The sequence below is a fragment of the Gorilla gorilla genome, chromosome 7 (assembly GCF_029281585.2).
Source record: "Gorilla gorilla gorilla isolate KB3781 chromosome 7, NHGRI_mGorGor1-v2.1_pri, whole genome shotgun sequence".
Lineage (NCBI taxonomy): Eukaryota > Metazoa > Chordata > Mammalia > Primates > Hominidae > Gorilla > Gorilla gorilla.
Window position 1 is genome coordinate 105,364,556 of NC_073231.2, and position 26,273 is coordinate 105,390,828.

A 26,273-nucleotide genomic window follows, 5' to 3' on the forward strand; every position below is an offset into this window, starting at 1 on the left:
ATAGACAATATAGTTTAAATATTTTCATGAAATATTTGGTATTTTCTGACTAAAGTCAACCCTATGTGGCTAAAGCTTTTGATATGGTACTAAATCAACTTTTTTATATTCTTAAGAATAAGCATGGCACATTTTTTTTTTAACTTTAAGTTCTGGATTACATGTGCTGGACATGCAGGTTTGTTGTTACATAGGTATACATGTGCCATGGTGGTTTGCTACACCTATCAACCTGTCATCTAGGTTTTAAGCTCTGCATGCATTAGGTGTTTGTCCTAATGCTCTTCTTTCCCTTTCCCCCTGCACCCGGACAGGCCCCGGTGTGTGATGTTCCCCTCCCTGTGTCCATCTGTTCTCGTTGTTCAACTCCCACTGAGTGACAACAAAGCATAGCACATTTATTATTCCCATATTTGTATAAGTCTTGCCATGTTAAAACATTCATGCTGAAAGTAAATAAATCTATCTCCATACTTTGGTGGATAAGATGGGGAAAAAGATTTTTACATTCTAATTTTTCCTTAAGAAAAAAATGTATCTTTTTATTAAGAATGCCCTAATGGTGTTTCATTTCCCAAGTGAAATAGGTGGTGATCTGTTCTCAGCTTTATTAATTCCTGAAAGCATGGATAAAATATTATACTTGGAGTTCTTATCAGTAATGATATATAATATGTTAAACATAATTATTCCTGGAAATCTGAATAGTGTTTAATCCTAGATATAATGGAGACCTTTCTAGTACCTCCACTTGCAGGATTAAGTTTCTACAGGGAAAAGTTTTCAAAAGAAGCAAATTCTAATGCCAAACCTTGGAACATAGCTAGCACATTTCTTCAAAGTATGTACCTTTATTATTTTATTTTTAGTTGATATGGGGTTTCACCGTGTTAGCCAGGATGGTCTCAGTCTCCTGACCTCATGATCCGGCCGCCTTGGCCTCCCAAAGTGCTGGGATTACAGACGTGAGCCACCGTGCCTGGCCTAAGCAATAATAAAGGCTTAAGCCCAGCCTTTATTATTGACATGGACATCCTCAGAATTTCTTGTCACATCATTGCTCTTTAGAATAATAGAGGGTCCTAATAATATCTATATAATTTATCACATCTTGATTATGGATAGTAGATAAGGGAGATTTTCTCAGAGAGGTTTCTTGGTGCTATAGTGGCCACTGCAAAACTCAATGGAAGAGTTGGAAATAGGTGAGACTTTGAAGAATATGTTGAGCTGTGGCAAATAAGCCAGCTAGAGGAAAAGAAGGTGGTCAGAAAATAGAGGCAGAAATAAAGCATGGTACACTTAGAGACATGAGGATGCTTGTTTTTTGTATCAAAGTATTTGTTATTGGGGCATAATGAGAGATGTGAGGACAAGTGATTGAGATCAGACTGTGGAAGCTTTGAATTCCTGGTTAAGGAATTTGTGCTTTATTACATAGGTGGATGGAGAGCCCTTAAGTATTTTTTATCAGGTTTGCACTATTTTGGGAGAATTAATTACAGTGCCAAGTACATAGTAAGTGTTTAAAGAGCACAGCCTTTCCAAGTGACCTCGGCCAACATACAGCACTTAACTCCCTCAATTTTATTTGTAAAACGGGATGATAATACTACCTACCTCATAGGGTTGTTATGAGGATTACATAAATTCATGCATATAAAACATTTAAAACTTGTCTGGTACTTTGTAAGTATTCAGTGCCATCCCAATCAAGCTACCAATGACTTTCTTCACAGAATTGGAAAAAACTACTTTGAAGTTCATTTGGAACCAAAAAAGAGCCCGCATTGCCAAGTCAATCCTGAGCCAAAAGAACAAAGCTGGAGGCATCACACTACCTGACTTCAAACTATACTACAAGGCTACAGTAACCAAAACAGCATGGTACTGGTACCAAAACAGAGATATAGATCAATGGAACAGAACAGAGCCCTCAGAAATAACGCCGCAGATCTACAACTATCTGATCTTTGACAAACCTGACAAAAACAAGCAATGGGGAAAGGATTCCCTATTTAATAAATGGTGCTGGGAAAACTGGCTAGCCATATGTAGAAAGCTGAAACTCAATCCCTTCCTTACACCTTATACAAAAATCAATTCAAGATGGATTAAAGACTTAAACGTTAGACCTAAAACCATAAAAACCCTAGAAGAAAACCTAGGCATTACCATTCAGGACATAGGCATGGGCAAGGAATTCATGTCTAAAACACCAAAAGCAATGGCAACAAAAGCCAAAATTGACAAATGGGATCTAATTAAACTAAAGAGCTTCTGCACAGCAAAAGAAACTACCATCAGAGTGAACAGGCAACCTACAAAATGGGAGAAAATTTTTGCAACCTACTCATCTGACAAAGGGCTAATATCCAGAATCTACAAAGAACTCAAACAAATTTACAAGAAAAAAACAAACAACCCCATCAAAAAGTGGGCGAAGGACATGAACAGACACTTCTCAAAAGAAGACATTTATGCAGCCAAAAAACACATGAAAAAATGCTCACCATCACTGGCCATCAGAGAAATGCAAATCAAAACCACAATGAGATACCATCTCACACCAGTTAGAATGGCGATCATAAAAAAGTCAGGAAACAACTGGTGCTGGAGAGGATGTGGAGAAATAGGAACACTTTTACACTGTTGGTGGGACTGTAAACTAGTTCAACCATTGTGGAAGTCAGTGTGGCGATTCCTCAGGGATCTAGAACTAGAAATACCATTTGACCCAGCCATCCCATTACTGGGTATATACCCAAAGGACTATAAATCATGCTGCTATAAAGACACATGCACACATATGTTTATTGTGGCATTATTCACAATAGCAAAGACTTGGAACCAACCCAAATGTCCAACAATGATAGACTGGATTAAGAAAATGTGGCACATATACCCCATGGAATACTATGCAGCCATAAAAAATGATGAGATCACGTCCTTTGTAGGGACATGGATGAAGCTGGAAACCATCATTCTCAGCAAACTATTGCAAGAACAAAAAACCAAACACCGCATGTTCTCACTCATAGGTGGGAATTGAACAATGAGAACACTCGGACACAGGGTGGGGAACATCACACAGCAGGGCCTGTTGTGGGGTGGGGGGAGCAGGGAGGGATAGCACTGGGAGATATACCTAATGCTAGATGACAAGTTAGTGGGTGCAGCGCACCAGCATGGCACATGTATACATATGTAACTAACCTGCACATTGTGCACATGTACCCTAAAACTTAAGGTATAATAATAATAAAAAAAAATTCAGAAGTATTTACTGAATTTTATAATTCAGTCATAATTATTATACTTATTGAATGTTTTTGAAATGATTGCTTAGTGCTTAGTCTGACTATAGTATTTAATATATTGATTGAATTGTGGAAAGAATTCTACCTACTGCTTTTTGCTTATGCAAAATTAAATAAGTAAAATACCACTGATGAAATGAGAAATTGTAATTTTGTATGTGCTACAAGACAACAACAACAACAACAACAAAAAACCCTTACAAGCATCCTTATCCCAGCTACACAAGAGGTTTATATCAACTTAAAATCCCCAGATAATTTTCAACTTGTTGTTTCAAGCCCTACCTAATAATAGGCCATATTAGTAGCTAGCATTTAGATAGCATTTTACAGGTTACAGAGTACTTTTTTATATATTACCTCCTTTAGATTTCACCACATCCTTAGGCACTACTCAGTGCTGTAATTCATTTTACAGTGGAGAAAACGAAGCTCAGGGATGCCTAAGATCACACAGCTAGTTTGTGCTCTGAACCACTACACCATAATTCTGTTTGGCCTTTTTATTGAAACAACTATATCAAAACAATATAGAGTACAAGAAAATGCTTTTTCTATGCCCACCACCTTCCTCTGTTCTGTACCTTGCTTTTTAAACTCTGCCATGTAAGACTCATCACTTGGACAAACATAATTTCATTCATAGATTTTTACTGTGATATTCTATTGCATGAATATGCCAGGTTATTATGTCATTCCTTCTGTTGGTGGAGATTTACGTTTTTAATTTTTCTGTATCACTTGTAGTATTAAAATGAATATTCTTCAACATTCTCCTTGTACGCACATGTAATAGTTTTTCTAGGGCAGTGCCTTCTAGTAGAATGTCCTGTGATAGTGGAAATTTCTGTATCTGCACTAATACAGTAGCCATTATCTACTGTAACTACTGTAACTAATACAGTAGCCGTTAGCCATGTAACTACTAAACTATGACTCAAGGAATTAAGGAGCTAAATTTTTTAAATTGTATTTAATTTTAATTAATTTTAAAGAGACATATACAGCTGGTAGCTATTGGGCAGCATAACTCTGGGTTATGTATCTAGGAGTTTAATTGCTAGGTGATAGGTTACATAGCCTCAATGCTGATAGATTTCACCAAATTGTGTCAGATTTATATTCTCAATTGCTGAGTATAAGAGTTTCATGGCTCTCTGGCAAACAGCATTAATACTGTTGCATTAGGCACTATACACTTAGGATTATCTTAGTACTAGATATTTGTGGATGATGTTTAAGGAAAAATATTTTCTCTCTACAACTGGAGGTGATAAACTAATGGATGGTACCCTAGTATGATTAGATATGCTTTCTAATGTATGGCAATTGAAGGGCATTGTGCTACTGTCAGGAAAATATATTAAATTTTCTAATCAAATGTTAGACTATGTAGCTCTTGTTGCTAACTAGAAGATCATGATTGATACTTTTCCTTAAAGAAACTATCTTTATTCTGATTAATTTGCAAATTAAGTTATTCATATTTTAACATCATACATTAAGAGATTTTATGGACTGTTGCTGTATTTTTAAAAGTTCATACCTTTCTTTACAAATAGAGAATTGCTTAATGATTATTTTAAGTTTGAGAATACTAACTTCTGTTCCTATTCTTTCTTCTTGACCGATTTTATAATTTTTGTGAGTCGGAAGTAACTCCATACATAAAAAACTATGTTGAATAATGTGACAACATTTTTTTAAAGGGAGTTGATTTGTTATATACCAAATCTAAAGGTTTTTTTTTCTCCTCAAATTTCCTGTTTTAAATCAATTCTAATCTGTTGCCTTGGAATTAGTCTTTATCATGTTTAATTTGAAGTCTTACAGTTTTTCATCCAATAACATACAAATACATTTAAATAAAGCATAGTTTTACATTTTATTTTGAAGGCTAGTTCTCATATTGTTAGGTACAGAAAGTAGGCGACAAGAGGGGACTGAATTTATAGTCAGAAGGTGTGGTTTCCCATTTGGACTATGCTGTTTCTCATCCTCCTTACCTAAATCATCAGCATCTGTAAAATGAAGTCTACCTATAGCACCCTGTGAGTTGTGATTTATCTACATAATATTGAAACCCCTTTGCAAACCATTAAACTGTAATCAAATGTAAAGTGGCATTATTAATATTATTACTATCATTTATGTATTTCTGTATTTTGTATTACAAAGCTCTTCATAATTTGGTAGTAGAATTGGAATGACTGGAAATGAAAGAATGTAATTAAAGAGAAAAAAATTTAAGTGATATAATTAGAGACATAGTAATAAAAATGAATTTGGTTAAGAGATAAAGGGAGATGTCTTTGTTAGAATTGTTATTAAAGGTTTCCCAAACAGTTTGGAATTAGTACTTGTTTATGTACAGTTTAATTTAGCCACAATTTACTTTTCATAAATATTTTTCTATGATTTTTTCTTATTATGGAAATTATTTAGAAAATTAAGTAGAACTTGACTTTTAAAAAGTAATGTACTATGAACATTTCTCTCTCTGTCATTAAGTATTCTTTTAAAACTTTATTTTTAATGACTCAGCAGTGTGTTTAAATACCACTATTATTGCTGACCATCTTTAGTTGAGATTATGAATAAAAGGGAGTCAATTCTGAATCCTAACTCAATTATAATCTCTGAAAAGAAGTCTTCTATGTTGACATTATTTTATGAGTAGGAAATGACTGATTAATAGATAAAGAGGGAATGATATAAACTAGGATAATTTCACAGAAATTTTCAAATAGTATAGTAAAACTTGATTTGGAAATGAGTAGGGAGACTGTTAATAACCAAAATCAGAGATTTTACGTAAATGAAATGAAAAACTTTGAATAGAGAGAAGAAGAAAATACCTGAATGAGAAAGGATGCACACACAGTTGGAATAAAGTCTGGGTGATTCATGGTTTGTAAAATAGAAGTTGACTTGGCAGCTCTGGTATATTTTATAGGAGAATCCTAAAACAGGACTGTTGCCAAAGATACGTTGTAGAAACATTAGAAACAAGTGGGTAGAAGGTCTGACTGTCTTTAATAAGGACACATGATAAATTTGATGTGCTTATTTTATTACCATCTTTATAAAACTAAAGAATGCAGAATTTAGAGTTTTACAAAATTTACAGTTAGCCTTTCGAAGTCACCAGTGTGGGAATTGCAGTAAACTTCACTGCTAAGAAAGATAATTCTGGACTTTAATATATATGAAGTTAACTTTTATGCCAAGTACTTGCACATTGAAGAAATCTATGAGGATTTTATGGAAACACACCTGTAATATATTAATATTATTATGGCATTCACAAAAAATCTCTCTGATTGCAAGTATAATAATGAGTTATATATAATTGCTTGAATTAAGTTATGCAAATTAAATGTAATCATTCTTAAATTTAATGTTTGAATATTAATGAAAGAATAGTATTTAAGAATTGTACTATTAGTGCACTAAGGAAGAGATTGCTTAATCTTGTAATACTTTATGTGTGTGGTATGTGTTATGCTATTTAAAAATCTAGAATCACATTTGACAAAGCTTTTAATATTTCTTTTTTCCTCATAAGCAGCCTAGCTTTCCTAGGCATTCCTTTGTTGTTTTTGTTACTGTCCTTTTTTAAAAAAATTCAAGTGTTTTCAAGTAAACTCTTTCACATTCTGTATGTTGATTATTTGAACCCATATATAGAATTTTACATTCATTGCTGTTAAATTTCATCTTCTTAGTTTTTATTAGCTCTTTGTTCCAATATTTTGAGATATTATAGAATCTGGATTTTCTCATTCACCATATTAGCTATATTTCCCAACTTTGTCATCTGAAAATTTGATGACTGATATATATGAATTCAGTAAATTAATGATAAAAAAAAAACCATTTAGTTCATCCAAATCCTCTGGCAAGTTACTAGAGACCTGACTCCATATAGATACTGTTTGGATGTGCTATTAAATCAGCTCTGAATCCATTTTGCTATGTTTTCCTCCAGTCCATATTTCTCTATTAATGAAAGTATCTTCATTTAATCATTTACACATCTTTATAACATCGTGTTTCATAAAATTGGTGCTGTTCTCTCATTCGTTATCCTTGTCCTATAAACAAAAAAGGAAATGGGTCTGCTTTGGTTTAATGTGTTCTTAATTATCTCATAGAACTCCTAATATAGACCACTTTCTATTTTCAGTGCTTAAAAACCTTCTGACAAGTAATCTATCTGGTTGAAGATCAACATCATAATTAAATTTTTAACAAAATTGAAATCATATTCTTATTTTTCTCTATTCTAGCACCTTTCTCTGTAATATCTGAGATCACACAGATTCTTTAATAATATCAACAGATTTTTTAGTGCAATCATGGTCATTTAGTGCATTGCAAGTGAACACATTTCTAATGAGATGAAGGTTGTTTGGTCTATTTTTATACATTTCACATTGACTGTATATTGTATGCCATATAGCTTCTTAAATCAGCATGCCAGTATAACCCACTTATAACGTTAGTGAGCAAATGAGGATTTAGCTTAAGTTTATGACTGTTCACTACAAAAAAAAAATCAAACTCATGTTTTCCAGAAGAGAAATTGTGAAAATTTAGTTTATTTGCTTACCCAGTGTTAACCAGTGAACCCGTTTTTGAGAATTTTCAAGTAGAAAGAGATGAATATTTAAATTCTAATGAAGTTGCCTATAATTTAGTCATCAGAAAGAAAACAGCTGATAAATACTCCTGACTGTCATGTCATTATTACTTCATACTATGTGTGTTTATACATATAAATCACTTAATAATTTGTTTAATTGAAAAATGTGAGTTTTATTATTTCCCCGTCATAAAACCATTTGATAATACAAAATTGCTGCTTCATTAAAAAGTTTGTAGTAATTAAAAATTATTTTTCTCTAGAAGATATGAAATTGCATTCTTAGAAAATAAGTTAATAATTGGATATTCTCAGTTTTCACTCCTTTCCTCTTATAAGCAAGCCTCTTTCTTTTGCAAATGTGAAATGGGTGATGAATGTTTTAGAATTAATTTAGCATGTGGACTAAAGATATAGAGGACCAATTTTCTTACATAATGTTCTGTTTCAGCTCAAGAAATTATTAAGGGACTCTTTTGTTTATTAAACTATCTCTGTGTCATCAGTGTTCTTTTGGATGTTATAGCACAGAGTAAGTGAGACCAATTATATGGAATCAGTCTCAAAGCAGGCCAGCCAGCCTCTCTCTTATCCTCTGTAGTAATAACAACAACTAGATGTCATTTATTAGACACTAAGGATGTCAATTAAAGTTACCACAATTTAATCCCAAAAGAAACCCATGTAAACCTCTGATATTCAGTGAGGTTTAGTTGACTTTCCCAAGGATACAAAGTTTGTTAAGTAGTAGAAGCAGATTTTGAATATAATTGTGACTTCAACATTCATGCCTGTACTACTACAGCATTATATTATACCATCATTGACCATGGAACCTTAACAATAGCCAGACTTCTTACAGATGCGTGCCATTCATCATAGAATTGTCTGGGCCAGAAATTGTAAGCCAATCTCCTTTATTAGAGTTATAACTGACAAGTACATGTACTGGCATCTGTGAATCAGTTGTACCACAAATGATTTCACATAAGGCATAAAATAAAACTGAAGATGAAGCCCTAGAGAAACCAGTATTGGCAAGCAAAATTAAGAAGTCTAGTGAAGGAGATTAATGAGGAATAGTTGCCGTTTTGAATTGTCACATATCCGGAAAAGCCTGCTGAGTTAATGACTGAAAATTGCCCATTGGATCCAGTATTTGAAAATTTAAGGATGATACCTGATTGTTCTTGGCTTGAAGAGAAAATAAATGGTGAGAAAATGGAAATATTGAGAGAAAAAAAAGTTTCTGGCTAAAAGGGAATGTGAGAGAAAGAATGTAGTAGCTAGGGGAATGCAAGGACTTAGGGAGAGAGTGTGTCTCTCTGTCCCTTTTTAGAGAGAATAACTAGAGAGAGGATAACTTGAACGTGTTTTTAGCCACAACAGTAAAAGACGCAGGAGAGAAAAAGACAAAGGTGATTGACTAAAATCCCCATGTGAAATAAAGGAAATAAAGAAGTAATACATTCAACGTTGTAATTAATTCGACTTTCTAATTCATTCAACTTTCCTGTATTAAAAGCCTGCCATGTGTCAGGCCCTGCACTTGTTGCTGTGTACATGGAGGTAAGAGAAAAGAACATAACCCAGCTTTCAAGGGTGGAGTAAATTAACAGAAACCTTAGCCTTGAAGAAGAAAAGAGATGCGTCCTCTAAGTAGTTCAGTGAAGGAAGCAAATATGAGTTCTTCTGTTTTATAAGTGAAATAGCCTTAGATTTTTGGGAACCTTATCTATGCTTACCTTGGTTCAGATAGCAGAGATATATTGTTCAAAGTTAGAGAGCTGTGATGACCCAAGTATCAGAATGTGGTTTTGAGAATCAATAGGGATGCTAGTTCAGATAAAAAAGGGAAAAGAGGGCATGTTCCTCAGCCTAGTCCAGACCTTCTGAATCATAATGTCTAAAGATGGGAGCTGAATATTTTGAACAAACTCCCTGGGTGATTCTTCTGCACTCTGAAGATTAGTACTCCTGCCCTAATCGTTGGTGATGGAACTCAGCATTTGTTTCAGTCTAACAGACAATTATTATATCCCCTGTCCTATTTACTCTCAAAATTACTGTCACTTATGGAGACTTGGTGATAAATATGTAGACATTTAATTTAATCAAGGCATAAAAGTTTTACTTCTTTTTCATTCCTATTTTCTGCCTTATTTAACATTTTGTGGATCTCAATTGAGCTATAAGTGAATGAATTTCACTTCTTTACAGTGAATTCCCGAGATATGCCTATTCAGCAGTGAGTAGTAAATGGTTCAACATGAGCTGTTCCTTATGTAAACATACAAAAGGCCTGACCCAGACTAAATCAATTTAAAAAGGAAAACATTAAAGCTATGTTTCCTGTTATATACTTAAAGTCTTCTTTGGTTCCTTATGATTACATTATTGACCAACTATTGCAGACTTTATCCTCCTACACCACCTGCTGAATGGTTCAAATGGTATGGGATAAGAGTTTCGGAAGGGCAAAGCAATTACAATTATAACTCCTACATTGTAGCCAATAAAGCAGCTTTTTGTGCTAAGGGTAAGGAAGTCATGGGCTTCTTGATTCACCCCCTTTCCTGATTTGAATTGCTACAAGGTTTTAAAGGCTGCAATAAGGAGACAGCAAAGTTCATAGAGCTTTTAGAAGTATGTGAAGTTGAGACCAGAAAATTTAAGTCCTGTTTATGATAGCAGACATTTCTAGGATACGTTTAATTAGTAAACGAAACAACAATATAAGGCTTTTTTATTATAAGATGTTTACATTGTATTTTTTAAGGCAGACATTGTTAACATTAGGCATTCTGGTCCTCACCATAGGACCAGCTATAGTCCTTTACCTATGATTAGCTGCTTAGTAAAGTATCATTCTATTAGAATTCTTTGCTCTAATTATTCTGCAGTTGTTGTTTGTGCTAGGAAAACTTGGTGTACTAAATCAAAGTTCTCTTGAATAAAATATACTTTCATTTTTGGCATTGTAATCAGAATGTTTTTCACTCCTACAAGTCTTATTTTTAAGTTATAAAGTTCTTTGCTTAGGGAAAATAGCATTTTAAAAGTTGTAAAATTGTAAAATGATTTTCAGTCTTTGAAAAAATAAATTATTTGTGAATCTTGTGTCTGTAACTATTTACCAAAAACTTTAAAAAAACTCTAGTGTGCCATGAGATGTGAAATATCTTTCAGAAGACATCTTGCATTAATATTGCTTAATGAAAGTTAATGTACCCCATAAATTTATACATTATGATTTTTCATTAAAAATAAAAATTTTGAAAAGCTAGCATATGGTATTTGAAAACATTTTGAATATGTTTTCTTAATTTCATATTGAAAAAGCAAAAATGCTTTTAATATTTCATAATAACTGAAATTGGTTTTAAGTATGTATAGGACAAAACAGGAGTATATCTTACACATTAAAAAATAGAGATTAGTGACTATTTCAAGTTGAGGGAAAAAATCCTCCTATTTTTTGGAAAATGAAGTAAATCAGTGCATTACTACTGTATTTTCTTATAACGATAAAGAAAAATAAATCTTGGGGATTATGTAATAAGAAAGAAAAATTAAATTTTTATCTGCCTAAAAAAAACTATCCTGTATTTGTTTTATTAGAGAAAAATTAAACCAAACTTGTAAATTTTATACATATTAGCTAATTCTTCAAAATATAATATTTTATTAACTCAAACCAATAAGCTAAATGGTCTACCTTTATAATTTGTAATAGAAATTTTCATTTGTACTTGGAAAACTATCTACAGAGGAGATACATTGATGTTTCCTGGTTTTGATAGCTCAGGAGACTAAGATTGTTGAAGAAACCGTGTTTTAAAGATGCAAGAATATTTTTATTTTGCCTAAATTTTTCACAATAAACTTTTTCTTGGCTTAGAAAGTAAGAGGTTTATTGCATACTAACCAGCATACTGTTAAAACACTGTTAAGTTGATGAAACAGATCAAATTAGAAAATGTGGGTAGAATTCATTGAGTTTGATTTATTAAATTGAGTATCACTGGTGTTCTCTGCTCAGCTGTTGTTTCTTTTTAGAATCCTAGTACGTGCTTTATCCAGCTAAGTCTGTCTTATTCTCACTTTCCAGTCATTTTACTTCTATTTGACATTTTATACAGAGTCTGAGGAAAGATTTCAAAGTAGGGTTTTTTTTTTTTCTGACAATTTTTGAAGTTTTTATGATGTGATGACTTCTGTGCCAGGCTCTCTATATATTATCTCACTTAATTTTCATAATTAAGACAGAAACCCAGGTTTTTCTCTCCTCTTGGCTATTGTGCTACTACAGAATTTATGCAACCTATTTGGCACGGGATAAAATGCCAGTTTGCAAGGCAAGCCCATCTTGTGGGCTGCACCTCTTCCTCAAACACTGGGCCTCATACAAGTCTCTGATAGTTGGTACAAAACGGCCTGTCTTTGGCTGGAAACCTCCATGCCTTATACCATTGCTTTCTCCCCTGCCTCTGTCCAGGCCCGCTGTTCAGAGCCTTTTCAGGGTTTCTAGATGTGCTACTGCCTCACACCTTTCAGCCTTTGAACCTGCTATTTCCTCTGCTGGAGATTCTTTCTTGTATGAAATGAGATAACTGGGCTTTTTTGAACTTGTTTCTATGTTGCCTTCCTCTTTCCTGGGCCTTCCAAGTCTGGGTCAGGTGTCCCTTCTATGTGCTTCCAATTTTATTTTATACATAACCTTTTGGAGTATTAAGTGTTGTATAATTGCCTCTAAATCCCACATTAGACTGTAAGTGTTATGAGGGCAGGGACCATCCAGAGACCTATTATTCTTAGGGCCTATCACAATACCTGACATACAGTGCCCAATAAATAATGCAAGTCAGGTCACTGGAGGAAGGGCTGTTTTGATAGAAGAATATAATTTTGAAGTCCTGACTAAGGCTATGAGTAGGGAAGAACCTGGTTGCTTTCTACCACTTACTACTTTACTAGCAGTTTTATTTTGTAACAATATGGTTTTAAAATAGAGTCATTTTCATGTAGAAAAAGAGTTATAGAAGAAGTAATGTTATATTTGGTAGGAGAAATTAGAGGACACTATATTAATAGAAATATCTTCTAGGGACAGTGACGACTAGGAGAGATTTTTTTTTTTTCACAGTAAGCCGTAAAATCTTTGTTGCTATAAATCTTCCTATTCATTTAACTATTTAATCTTCACAACATCCTAGTTATATGTTTCCTTTTTTCTTGCAAATAGTTTATTTTGCCTTCTATCTTTATCTTTTTTCCCCTTTAATGCTAGAAATTTGTCTATCTTTGGCTTTGTTGATCTTTTTTATTGTGCTCTATATCCTTCCCTCTTTCTTTTAGTTTATTCTACTTTTTATGTTCAGCTTATTGAGCCTTTTTTATTTGCTAAAACTAGTATTTTAGACAATAAATTATCCTGTGCCACTTGAACTGCATCCTACAATGTTTAATGCATAACATTTGCTTTTAAGTATTAACTTTTATTATGATTTTTTTGACCAGTGGATGACTCATTTAGAAGTGTGTTTTAAAATTTCTAAACATAGGCAGTTTTGTGAATTCTCTTCTTTAATAAAATATCTAACTGAATTGTATTGTGCTCAGAGGATACAGTCTATATGATACTAATTCACTGAAATGTACTGAGGCTAGCTTTATGGCCTAGCAGGTTGTCGTATTTTATAAATGTTCGTGTGTGCTTGAGAAAAATATGTATTCTCCAGTTGTCAGATACTGTGTTCTGTAAATGTTCACCTCATCACACATATTATGTTTTTCAGTTTTTCTGTATTTTTCTTCTTACCTGCTTAGAGGGTTAAAGTTTTCCACCATGGAGGACAGATTTGTCAGTTTCTCCTTGTAGAGCTATCAGTTTTTCTTTTATATGTTTTGAGGCTGTTTTTACAAATAAATTTAGAATTGTCTTAACCTCCAAATGTACTGAATCTTTTGTCTTCAGGCAGTAACTCTATTTTTAAATAGAGTTAAAGTCTATGTTGTATAATGTAATGTAAATTTAATTACTTAAGTTTTTTTGTCAAATGTTTGCTTAATATATATTTTTGCATATGTTGACTCTTTCTGTGCCCTAAAGTTTTAGGTGTGTCTTATAAAAAACAGAATATTAATTGATTTATTAAATGCAATCTGACAGTTTTTATCTTTTAATGGGAGAGTTTAAATTATTTATATTTATGCTGATTATTATGTTTGGATTTTTATTTGTATCTTCTTCTTAGGTGCTTTCTACTTGCCCAACTTTGGTTTTTCATTTCTGACATTCTAATTTTTATTTATTTGGAAGTTATGTGTTCCATATCTGTTATTTTAGTGGCTACTCTGGCTATGTTAACGTGTACTTAACAGAAGTCTGAAGTTAATATCTTTTTCTTCTTCTTCAACAATACAAGAAACTTAGAACATTTTATCTCAAATTATATGGTCCCCTTATTTATATATTATTATCCAGTGTCTTATTTTTGGCCTGATTTCTCATCACAATTTAGACATCATTATTATTAATTTAAACATAATATATGTTTAGACTTAGTCATATATTTACCAATGTCTTCCTTATGATTATTTCTTGGGATACTTTGGGCTGCCTGGATTTAGGGCTTGGCATTTTTCAATAATTGTGGAATAATTATAAGATATTATCTCTTCAAATATTGCCTCCTCCTTGTTCTGTCTATTACCTCCCTCAAGCTTTAATTAAGCATTTTTTAGACTTTCTCTCTCTATTCTCCATGAATCTTAACCTTCTTTCATTTATAGTATTTCCTTGTCTCTTTGGATTAAATTCTGGATTTCATTGGACCTTTCTTTTAATTCACTATCACTTTAGCTGGGCTTAATCTGCTCGAGTTTTATTTTTTTTCTCATTTGTAGTTCTACATGGTTCTTTTTAAAGTCTTGTTCCCTGCTCATATTTTGAAGATGCTTTTTTGCTTTTTAAATAATTATTTTATATTTTATGTTTGCTAGTCTGTCCATTGTTACTGCTGTTGTGTGAATTGTGAATTTTGTCTGTGAGTGTCTCATTTCACTTGGAACCCGATCTGTGGAAGTTCTTTGAGTTGAAATTGATTTCATCCCAAGAGATTGTGCTTTTACTTTTGCCTTTACATGTCATCTGGCAGCACTGTCTACCTGGAGCAAGACCGTCCAGACTGAATTTTTGTTCATACCATATTTGAGACTCAAACTTCCAAGTCCTGGCTCATGACTGCAAAATCTGGGAACATTGCTTTTTAGTTTGGGTTTTGTGGGTTGGTTGGTTTTTATTTTGGTTTTTTTTTTTCCCCCTTTACCCATTAGTAAGGTAAAGACAGGTAAGTTGATAAATTACCTTGTCCATTTCTACATGAGCATAAGGAGAACTGTTGCTTTAAAAAATATATTTTGAAATATAGATTCATAAAGAATTACAAAAAATATTTGGAGAAGTCCTGTGTGCACTTTACCCAGTTTCCCTCAATGGAAACGTCTTGTATAACTATAGTACAATATCAAGACCAGGAAGTTGACATTAATACAATCAATACACAGTTGTATTCAGATTCTGCCAGTTTTACATGCACTTAGTTGTGTTAATGTATATAGTGCTCTATGTAATTTTGTCACATGTAGATTCATGTAACCACCATCACAATCAAGATACAGAACTGTCCTATCACCACAGAGGTCCCTAGAAGGGCTGTTTCTAATTCACCCTTTCACTACTGTTGACCCTTGGTGATCTCAGCTTTATATGAATTGTTTTCTATTAAATAGATTCATCATTTGCGTGAGCCCTGAGCATCATCTCCTCCTGTGCGGTTAACAGAGCAGAAAATCAGTGTCTGCAGGATTTAGCAGAAAACCTTAGAGTAAAAGCCAGCTTTGGCAGGTGCTTATTTATCATGGTTCCTGGTTTCACATTATTTGGGAGACTTCCCAGCTTCTGTTATTCTGTTATTGGTGTTGGCTCCAGGATGTGTCTGAAAAAATACTTTAGATTTGTTAAAGCAATTTGTTATGAGAGCCAGGAGGTTCATTCAGAGTTTCTAATGTGCCATATTCAGAAATAGGTGATACTAGAAATGTTAAGGAACATTTATCTTTATCGTTTTCATTGCAGTTCATTCATAAAGTGGATTTTGTTTTATCTTGATACTTGTGCATCTGTGATTAGTTGGTGATTTAAATATGCTGTTCATTCAGAATCATATAAGATAATATACTTCCATAATAGTCATAAAATCTATAAGGTACTTTATGAATAGTTTTTCAATTACACATATATTTTATTTATCTTTATAATAGTCATATCAAAATAGCTAAAGCACAGAGAAGTTAAATAATTTCTGCAAGCTCATGATCATTGGAAAGTCTGAGACTAAAACTCACATAAATCAGCTGCTTATCCTACTTTCCCCAACTGAGATTTGGAAGGTTTTGCAATTAACTTTTAAGCTGGATTTATATACTCAAATATTATAAATTACTCTGAATTTTTTCAAATCAAATATGTCACATATATGTCAATATATCAAATATATAGTTTAATTTTAAAAGCAAGCAATGAGAAAAAATATAGAAATACTAATCCTAATCCCTAAAAGTTTGAAATTTGAACATTACCATTTTTGGAAGTATCTGGCTATCACTCAAAATGGAAAGTATTTTTGCATAGGGAAGAAGAACCTGTGGGAAATAATTGATAAATGATGGCAGGAGAAACATAGCTTAATTTAAGTCCAAAAAAAAAAAATGGGAAATTTCAAGCCTAAAAGCAATGAAAAACTCTGATGAAACTTGGTGTTTTTGTGATTGTAATCTTGTTAATTATACAGTTTTTCCATGTATCAAGGGAAACAGGAAATCAGTTGTTTACGTTGGGATTAGGTTGATTTGTCTTTTAATATAGCACTAATTTTGTTTTCATTTTTTTTCCTTCAAAGGTATTCTTAAAGTATTTTAGTTCACCTTAAAAATATGTTTAGGGAGTTTATTTAAAATGTAGAGAGCATTGGCTGTTTTAAAATAGGTAAAAGTAATGTTTATATGGTGAGTAATAATCTAGGGAAATAGGTTAGGCCATCAACTGCCTCAGATATTTGCTGGCTATCAGAATTTATGTGGCCCTGATTCAAAAGTTTAGTCTTTTAAAGACTATGTGCTCTTATTGCTGTGTACAGATAGGTTCTCCGCCTGAGATTTGTAAAGATTTATGTCAGTACAAATCAGTGAATTGAAACAGCATTTACCTGTTGCTAGATAGTATAGATAGTTCCTGACCTCAAGAAATGTGTGGTATATTTGGGAAGACTGATAAGTCAATGTGGTATTATTATATTTACAAGCATAGAGAGACCCTAAGAACAGAGATTTGGGAAGGGGGAGTTTGGAGGAAGGGTGATCAGGAAAAGCTTCATAAAAACAGAGTTAGGTGAGCTGGGCCTCTTAAGAATTAACAGAATTACACCAATATTTAAATGAAACTAGAACATTCTTCTACAGAGAGACTCTCAAAATGCCTCTCCTTCCTACCCCCACTGTCATTCATTCCTTTTCTCTTTACCTTAAGGCAAATTGAAAGGATTAATGGCCCTCTTATGAGCCCTATTTCTAATGCAGTTCTTGAGTTTGCATAAAATTTTGGTTCACCTTTCCTGTAATTTTTCTAAGTTAGAAAGGAGAAAACACAGATCCAGCTCCTACCTTAGGAATCATGAGAATTATCCTCAGTTTCTCTGGCTCCTGCTTTGGCTTGTTGACCAGTGGCTATTTGTTCCCCTTTTCCCCTGTTCATAACTCTTTCTGACATCTCACTACCTGAGCCACTTGCTTATTCCACTCAGGTCTGCTCCTTGCTTCTCTCTTCACTTGAATTAATTAATGTCAGCCCTCACCTTGCCTGGCCCAGTCCTGAGCAGCTGGCCCAGACACCCGTTGTCTTGAGTCTGAGCAGTCATTCACTGTCCATTATCATTTAACCAGCCTCTGGGAGTGCTTGTTCTGACCTCCACACCTTCTTAGTCAACCAAGGCATAAACTGAATCAGATTTTGCCTTTTTCTGTACTTTTCACACTAGGACCCAACACTCCCCCCATCACCTCCCAATAATAAGTTTCGTTAGTGTTCAACTGATGTAATTAACTTAATTGTATTTTTTTCTAATGTCTGTAATTGAAGCTTTTAAAAATATTTCTACTAGTAAGGCTATTTTTATTCTCTTTGTTATTTCAACTTTTCTTCTGATAAAAACTTTTATGGGGGCCAAATACTATTTTTTCTTTTGATCATCTACTTTAAAACTTTTCTGAACCAACAAAACTTAACATAAGAAAAAAGCCCCAAATTCAGGCAGACTTAAGTTTTCTCTGGCTCTCAAACTTTGTGCTTCCCACCCTACCTTATTGCCTTGCTATTTTACTCTAAAACCTTCATGAAAATTTTTATGTATTTACTTCCTTTAATTTAACTTTACAGATTATTTTATTCATTTACTTAGCAGTGGACCCAATAGGATCAACGTTGTATGTTCCAACTCTATATAGGGCAGTAAACCTCACTATTATTCTACATCAGAAACCTTGTCATTTCTCAACAACTACATTTGGGTTACATAAAGAATGAAGAGCAAGGGTTGAAGGGGTGAAATAGATTAAGAAGGCTCCATTACCTTTCCTAACAAGAAATCAAAGCTCAGAAGAAAGTAGATGATTAGCAAGGGAAAGGGTTTTGAGTAAAAAACAAAAAACAAACAAAGAAAAAACCCTGTATTTGTGTTGTAGTTTTGTCCCATACTAGTTTTGTAACTTTAACTGTCTTTCAAACTCTGTGAATTATTTTCTCATTGGTAAAAATGGACATAAAATAGAACCTCAGAGCATCTCAGGGATTGAAATCATGTATGTGAGAGTACTTAGAAAAAGAGTAACGTGCCAGGAATAACATAATAAATCATTATAGTGTAGATTACTGTAAGTGATAAGTTTTGGATATGTTTTCAAGTCATAATATGTACTAACTTTCTGAAACCTTTTTCATAGATGTGCCCCAGTTTATTCATCAGTAATCCAAAGGAAAAAATGGTATTGACATTATGTTAGTGAACAAAATAAACATAGAATGGTTATTTTATCTGTTTTCTTGTTTTTATTTTTGTTTTTTTCACTGCCTTTACAGGAGAGCCTTGAACTTAGGAATTCTTCGAGATCCTGGATCAGAAATCGAAGACAGACAATACCAAATAGATCTGCAGTCCATCAATATTGGTACTGCACAGTGGGATCAACTAAAACCAGAGAAGGAAAGTGTCTCAGGAGGTGTGGTAACAGAGACTGAAAGGAATTCTCAAAATCCAGCCCTTGAGTGGAATATGGCCAGCAGGTAGGAAATGATTGAGAAACTTTCTACTCTTTCTAATACTTCATTGCCAGAATAGTTGGTGATACAATCTTTAGCATGTCCAACCAACCTAAGTATTTTTGTATTGTTTCTGCTTTTCATTATAAACATAAAAAATATTTTGTAATTGTAGCTGATGATTTGGCGTGGAAACCTGCTAGTCCTACCAGTGTTACATTGAAATTATTACAAATTTAGGATTATGTTAGCACAGAAAAAAAAAAGCTTACTATTTATTGAAAGAATCTACTTCAGGCTAAAGGATACACATTTTCTCTTAAAATCTATTGTATTTGGGGTCAGTTGTTTGATGTTTAGCCTCTCCTTTTTGCTTATAATAACAAGAAAAATTAATGAATACTCTGCGAAGTTATGTTTAAGTTAGAGTGTGGGGAAAAACAAGAGTTTCTGGCTCTAGGGTTTTTTCCATCCACTTTAACTAAAAGCAACTATGTTGATAGATCTTTTTTAATTTTTTTATTTCAATAGTTTTTTGGGTACAGGTAGTTTTGGGTTACATGTGTAAGTTATTTAGGGGTGATTTCTGGGATCTTGGTACACCCATCACCTGAGTAGTATACACTGAGTCCAATATGTAGTCTTTTATCCCTCACTCCCCTTCCTCACCACCCCCACCCCTGAGTCCCCAAAGTCCATTATATCATTCTTATGACTTTGCATTCTCATAGCTTAGCTCCCACTTGTAAGTGAGAATATATGATACTTGGTTTTCCATTCCTGAGTTACTTCCCTTAGAATAATGGCCACCAGTTCCATCTAAGTTGCTGCAAAAGACATTATTTCATTCTTTTTTATGGCTGAGTAGTAGACCATGGTGTATATATACCACATTTTCTTTATCCACTCATTGGTTGACGGGCACTTCGATTGTTTACACCTCTTTACAATTGTGAATTGTGCTGCTATTAACATGTGTGTGCATGTGTCTTTTTCATATAATGACTTATTTTCCTTTGAAAAGATACCTAGTGGTGAGACTGCTGGATTGAATGGTAGTTCTACTTTTAGTTCTTTAAGAAATCTCGTAGAGAACATTTTTAAATGAAGTAGTCCTGAATGTGTACTCTTAACGATTTATAGTCACTGCCACCTTTCCCAGGCTACTTGTGGTTCTCATCGGAGAAATAGGTACAATCATTTGCTAGAAAGGCGGTATTAGACATTAAAGCTACATACCTTTATATTGTAAAACTAGAGGTCTTTATGATTTTAAGAAAGTATTAATTATTTTTCTTCTGCTTTTCTCTTTATAAAATAGAATCAGTAATACCTGTTGCTTGTAGCATACCATGGTGGTTTATTGATTGAATTTCTTGAAAACGTCTTCCGAAGACTTCATTGTATGCCTTTTGCAATTCTGATTGCTTAGGTTCTGCCCTTTACTACCAAAACTACATTTGTCCATGTCTTGGCAATAATAATAGCAGCAACATTAATAATGGATTATGCAACGCTTATCACTTTACCCAATTTATTTAACTTAATTTTCACAATAATGCTACCAGGTAAGAACTGTTATTTTCCCTAATTATACATGAAGAAACTAAGGCCTACAAAAGATAAATAATGTATCAAAAACCAAACAGTAAAATATAGTTTGTACTCCTTAGGTCTTTATATGTGATCTTCTCTGTACCTGTAACTGTCATAACCCACCCTCTTCACTTGCCTAGCTCCTATCATTTAGCAAGCCTCAGAGTAGACATCATGTTTTCTTTTTATTATTATTTTTATTATACTTTTAAGTTCTAGGGTACATGTGCACAACGTGCAGGTTTCTTACATATGAATACATGTGCCATGTTGGTGTGCTGCACCCATTAACTCATCATTTACATTAGGTATTTCTCCTAATGCTATCCCTCCCCCCTACCCCCACCCCACAACAGGCCCCAGTATGTGATGCTCCCCACTCTGTGTCCAAGTGTTCTCATTGTTCAATTCCCACCTCTGAGTGAGAACATGCAGTGTTTGGTTTTCTGTCCTTGCAATAGTTTGCTCACAATGATGGTTTCCAGCTTCATCCATGTCCCTACAAAGGACATGAACTCATCCTTTTTTATGGCTGCATAGTATTCCGTGGGGTATATGTGCCACATTTTCTTAATCCAGTCTATCATTGATGGACATTTGGGTTGGTTCCAGGTCTTTGCTATTGTGAATAGTGCCGCAATAAACATACGTGTGCATGTGTCTTTATAGCAGCATGATTTATAATCCTTTGGGTATATACTCAGTAATGGGATGGCTGGATCAAATGGTATTTCTAGTTCTAGATCCTTGAGGAATTGCCACACAGTCTTCCACAATGGTTGAACTAGTTTACAGTCCCACCAACAGTGTAAAAGTGTTCCTATTTCTCCACATCCACTCCAGCACCTGTTGTTTCCTGACTTTTTAATGATCACCATTCTAACTGGTGTGAGATGGTATCTTATTTTGGTTTTGATTTGCATTTCTCTGATGGCCAGTGATGAGCATTTTTCATGTGTCTGTTGGCTGCATAAATGTCTTCTTTTGAAAAGTGTCTGTTCATATCCTTCACCCACTTTTTGATGGGGTTATTTGATTTTTTGTTGTAAATTTGTTTAAGTTCTTTGTAGATTCTGGATATTAGCCCTTTGTCAGATAGATAGATTGCAAAAATTGTCTCCCATTCTGTAGGTTGCCTGTTCACTCTGATGGTAGTTTCTTTTGCTGTGCAGAAGCTCTTTAGTTTAATTAGATCCCATTTGTCAATTTTGGCTTTTGTTGCCATTGCTTTTGGTGTTTTAGTCATGAAGTCCTTGCCCATGCCTGTGTCCTGAATGGTATTGCCTAGGTTTTCTTCTAGGGTTTTTATGGTTTTAGGTCTAACATTTAAGTCTTTAATCCATCTTGAGTTAATTTTTGTATAAGGTGTAAGGAAGGGATTGAGTTTCAGCTTTCTACATATGGCTAGCCAGTTTTCCGAGCACCATTTATTATATAGGAAATCCTTTCCCCATTGCTTGTTTTTGTCAGGTTTGTCAAAGATCAGATGGTTGTAGATATGCGGCGTTATTTCTGAGGGCTCTATTCTGTTCCATTGGTCTATATCTCTGTTTTGGTACCAGTACCATGCTGTTTTGGTTACTGTAGCCATGTAGTATAGTTTGAAGTCAGATAGCGTGATGCCTCCAGCTTTGTTCTTTTGGCTTAGGATTGATTTGGCAATGTGGGCTCTTTTTTGGTTCCATATGAACTTTAAAGTAGTTTTTTCCAATTCTGTGAAGAAAGTCTTTGGTAGCTTGATGGGGATGGCATTGAATCTATAAATTACCTTGGGCAGTATGGCCATTTTCATGATATTGATTCTTCCTATCTGTGAGCATGGAATGTTCTTCCATTTCTTTGTGTCCTCTTTTCTTTCGTTGAGCAGTGGTTTGTAGTTCTCCTTAAAGAGGTCCTTCGCATCCCTTGTAAGTTGGATTCCTAGGTATTTTATTCTCTTTGAAGCAATTGTGAATGGGAGTTCACTCATGATTTGGCTCTCTGTTTGTCTGTTATTGGTGAATAGGAATGCTTGTGATTTTTATACATTGATTTTGTATCCTGAGATTTTACTGAAGTTGCTTATCAGCTTAAGGAGATTTGGGGCTGAGACGATGGGGTTTTCTAAATATAAAATCATGGTAGACATGTTTTCTAGGAAGCCTTCCCTGAGCCAATCATGGTAGACATGTTTTCTAGGAAGCCTTCCCTGAGCCTGTCACAAGACCGAGTTAAGTCACATTTGTGTGTGCTCCTATCACATCACTTAACATATTTTATTCTAATTACTTATATAACTACCTCTGGGACCTGAGGACAGAGATCATCGTCATCATGTTCATTGATTTATCCCTAGAACATAGCACTGCCATATATAAAATGTATTATTATAGTCCTTCACTGACAAGTGATTGAATGTGCCCCTGAGAAGGGGTGTAAATTTGGGTGAAGAAGCACATACAGCCAGCCAGGGTAAATTTCAGAGAGGAATGCAATAATGGAGTCATCAGCATGCAACTTGCATGGCAGCTGGGAAGTGAATATTTTCATCATAAAGGAGAATCTTGGTGGCACATCACAGCATCAACTACACTAATCATAACCTCTAAATATCACATGATAGCATCCAGCTTCAAGCCTTCCTATTCCTTATCTTTACTCAGTTTTCAGATTTAGGAGGTGCCAGCTTATAAAAGTCACAGGTTATTGTGTCTTAAAAATCACAAATTCTATCGTAACAAAGAACATGAGCCTTATTTTTCTAGGAAATTTTATGGCCACCTAGCCCTAGTTGTATCTCTCCTATTTGTTTTTTAATTCATTTAACTTATGGTTTGTGTATGTGTGTATGTGTTTTAGTCATTTATGGAGATAAATTCACATAACATAAAATTAACCATTTAAGGTGAACATTTAGTGGCATTTAGTACATTTACAATATTAAGCAACTACCACCTCTGTCTAGTTCCAAAACATTTTCTTCACCCCAAAGTAAAATCCCTTGCCTGGTAGGCAGTTTGTCTCTCTCTTTCTCCCTCTTTCCAGTTCCTAGCAACCACCAATCTGCCTCTAAATTCACCAATCTGGATTTATCATGTCTGTATGAATTTATGTATTCTGGAGATTTTATATAAATAGAATCATATGATATGTGACCTTTTATATCTGGCCTCTTTCACTTAGCATACTGTTTTGTATATTCATCCAAATTGTAGCATATATCAGTACTTCATTCTTTTTATAGCCGAATAATATTCCACTGTGTGTATGTAAGTGATCTATGATTTATAATGGGTCAACTTAAGATTTTTCAACTTTATGATGATGCAAAAATAATAATGCATTCAGTAGAAACTGTACTTTGCATACCTGTACAGCCATTCCGGTTTTCACTTTCAGTACAGTATTCAATAACTACATGAGATATTCAGTGTTTTGGTATAAGCTAGGCTTTCTGTTAGATGATTTTGCCCAACCAAGGCCAATGTAAGTGTTCTGAACACATTTAAGATAGGCTAGGTTAAGCTATGATGTTTGATTGGTTAAGTGTATTAAATACATTCTTGACTTATGATGCATTCAATTTACAATGAGTTTGTCAGGATATAACCCCATTATGAGTTGAGGATCATCTGTACACTACAATTTGTCTATCCATTTATCCACTGATGGACATTTGAGCTGTTTCTGCTTTTTGGCTACTGTGAATAATGTTGCTATGGATATTGCTGTGCAAGTACCTGTTTGAGTACCTGTTTTCACATATTTGGGTATACACCTAGAAGTAGAATTACAGGGTCATATGGCAATTTTATGTTCAGCTTTTTGAGAAACTGCCAAACTCTTTTCAACCATAAAATGGCTGAACCATTTTGTATTCCCACCAGCGATGTTTGAGGGTTCGTTTCTCCACATTCTTACTAATACTCACTTTTCTTTCTTTCTTTTGTTTTGTTTGTTTGTTTTTTGGTAAGCTAACACATCATCCTACTGGGTGTGAGGTGGTACATCATTGTGGTTTTCACTTACATCTCTATCATGATTAATGAACTTGAGCAGCTTTTTGTGTGCTTGTTGGCTGTTTGTGTATTTTCTTTGGAGAAAAGCTTATTTGTCTTTTGCCCCCCCCACCCCCACCCCACGCTTTTTTGAGACAGAGTCTTGCTTTGTCACCCAGGTTGGAGTGCAGTGGCATGATCTCAGCCCACTGTAACCTCTGCCTCCTGGGTTCAACCCATTTTCCTGCCTCATCCTCCCAAGTACCTGGGATGACAGGCACCTGCCACTGTGCCCTGCCAATTTTTGTATTTTTAGTAGAGATGGAGTTTCACCAGGTTGGCCAGGCTGGCCTCGAACTTCTAACCTCAAGCAATCCACCAGCCTTAGCCTCTCAAAGTTCTGGGATTACCAGTGTGAGCCACCGCACCTGGCCTTTTGGCTGTTTTTTAATTGAGTTGCTTGACTTCTTGTTGATGAGTTGTAAGAGTTCTTTATTTATTCTAGATGCTATACCCTTATCAGATACATGATTTAGAAATTTTTTTTATAATGGAATTTTTTTGTTTATGGCATGAGGTAAAGGTCCAATTTCATTTTTTAACATATGGGTTTCCGGTTGTGCTGTCATCATTTACTAAAGATACTAGTCTTTCCCCATTGAATGATCCTGTCATCCTCATCAAAAATTGACAAAGACTTTTGATGGCTGTGTGTGGTCAAAAATTAACAGAATTTTGATGGCTCATGCTTGTAATCCTAACATTTTGAGAGGCCAAAGCAGGAGGATAGCTTGAAGCCAGGAGTTTAAGATCAGCCTAGGCAACATAGTGAGACCTTGTCTCAACAACAACAACAAATTTTTTTTAATTAGCAGGGCATGGTGGCATGCACCTATGGTCCTAGCTTCTCTTGAGGCTGAAGCAGGAGGATCAGTTAAGCCCAGGAGTTCAAGGCTGCATTGCGCTATGATCACGTCACTTCACCTCCATCCTCGTCAACAGAGCAAAACTCTGTCTCAAATAAATAAATCAGTAATAAAAAACAAAGACTTTTGAATGTCTAGTGTATGCCATCAAAGGTCTTTTACACTGGAGAAACAAAATGAAATAATTTCTAATATTATTCTAATATATATCCTGTAAGAAGTTCAGCATCCAATCAAAGAAACAGACTTGCTATTTAACTATTAGAGTGCAATGTGAAGAATGCTATGATAGACAAATATAGCATAGTTAGGCTTACAGAAGAAACACATCCAAATCAAGATAAATATATTCCATATACATAGGAGATCTTAGGCACAGGCACATAAGCAAAAAGATAAATTAATGCAAAGTTGACATAGGTACAAAATAGT

The 26,273-nt window shown here is 34.3% G+C and overlaps 1 protein-coding gene across 19 annotated transcripts in view; it reads left to right on the forward strand.

The window, feature by feature from the left end:
- Nucleotides 1-26,273, forward strand: part of VPS13B (vacuolar protein sorting 13 homolog B) — an 869,944-nt gene that overhangs the window by 528,621 nt on the left and 315,050 nt on the right. For 17 of the 19 annotated variants that reach the window (XM_031013639.3, XM_055348088.2, XM_031013638.3 and 14 more), the window contains exon 31: nt 19,163-19,366. In XM_031013639.3, coding sequence (XP_030869499.3) covers nt 19,163-19,366 — 204 coding nt within the window. Of the gene's footprint in view, nt 1-1,739; nt 2,417-19,162; nt 19,367-26,273 lie in introns of those variants that run through there. The other 2 variants (XM_055348096.2, XM_055348095.2) reach the window with 2 other exon arrangements.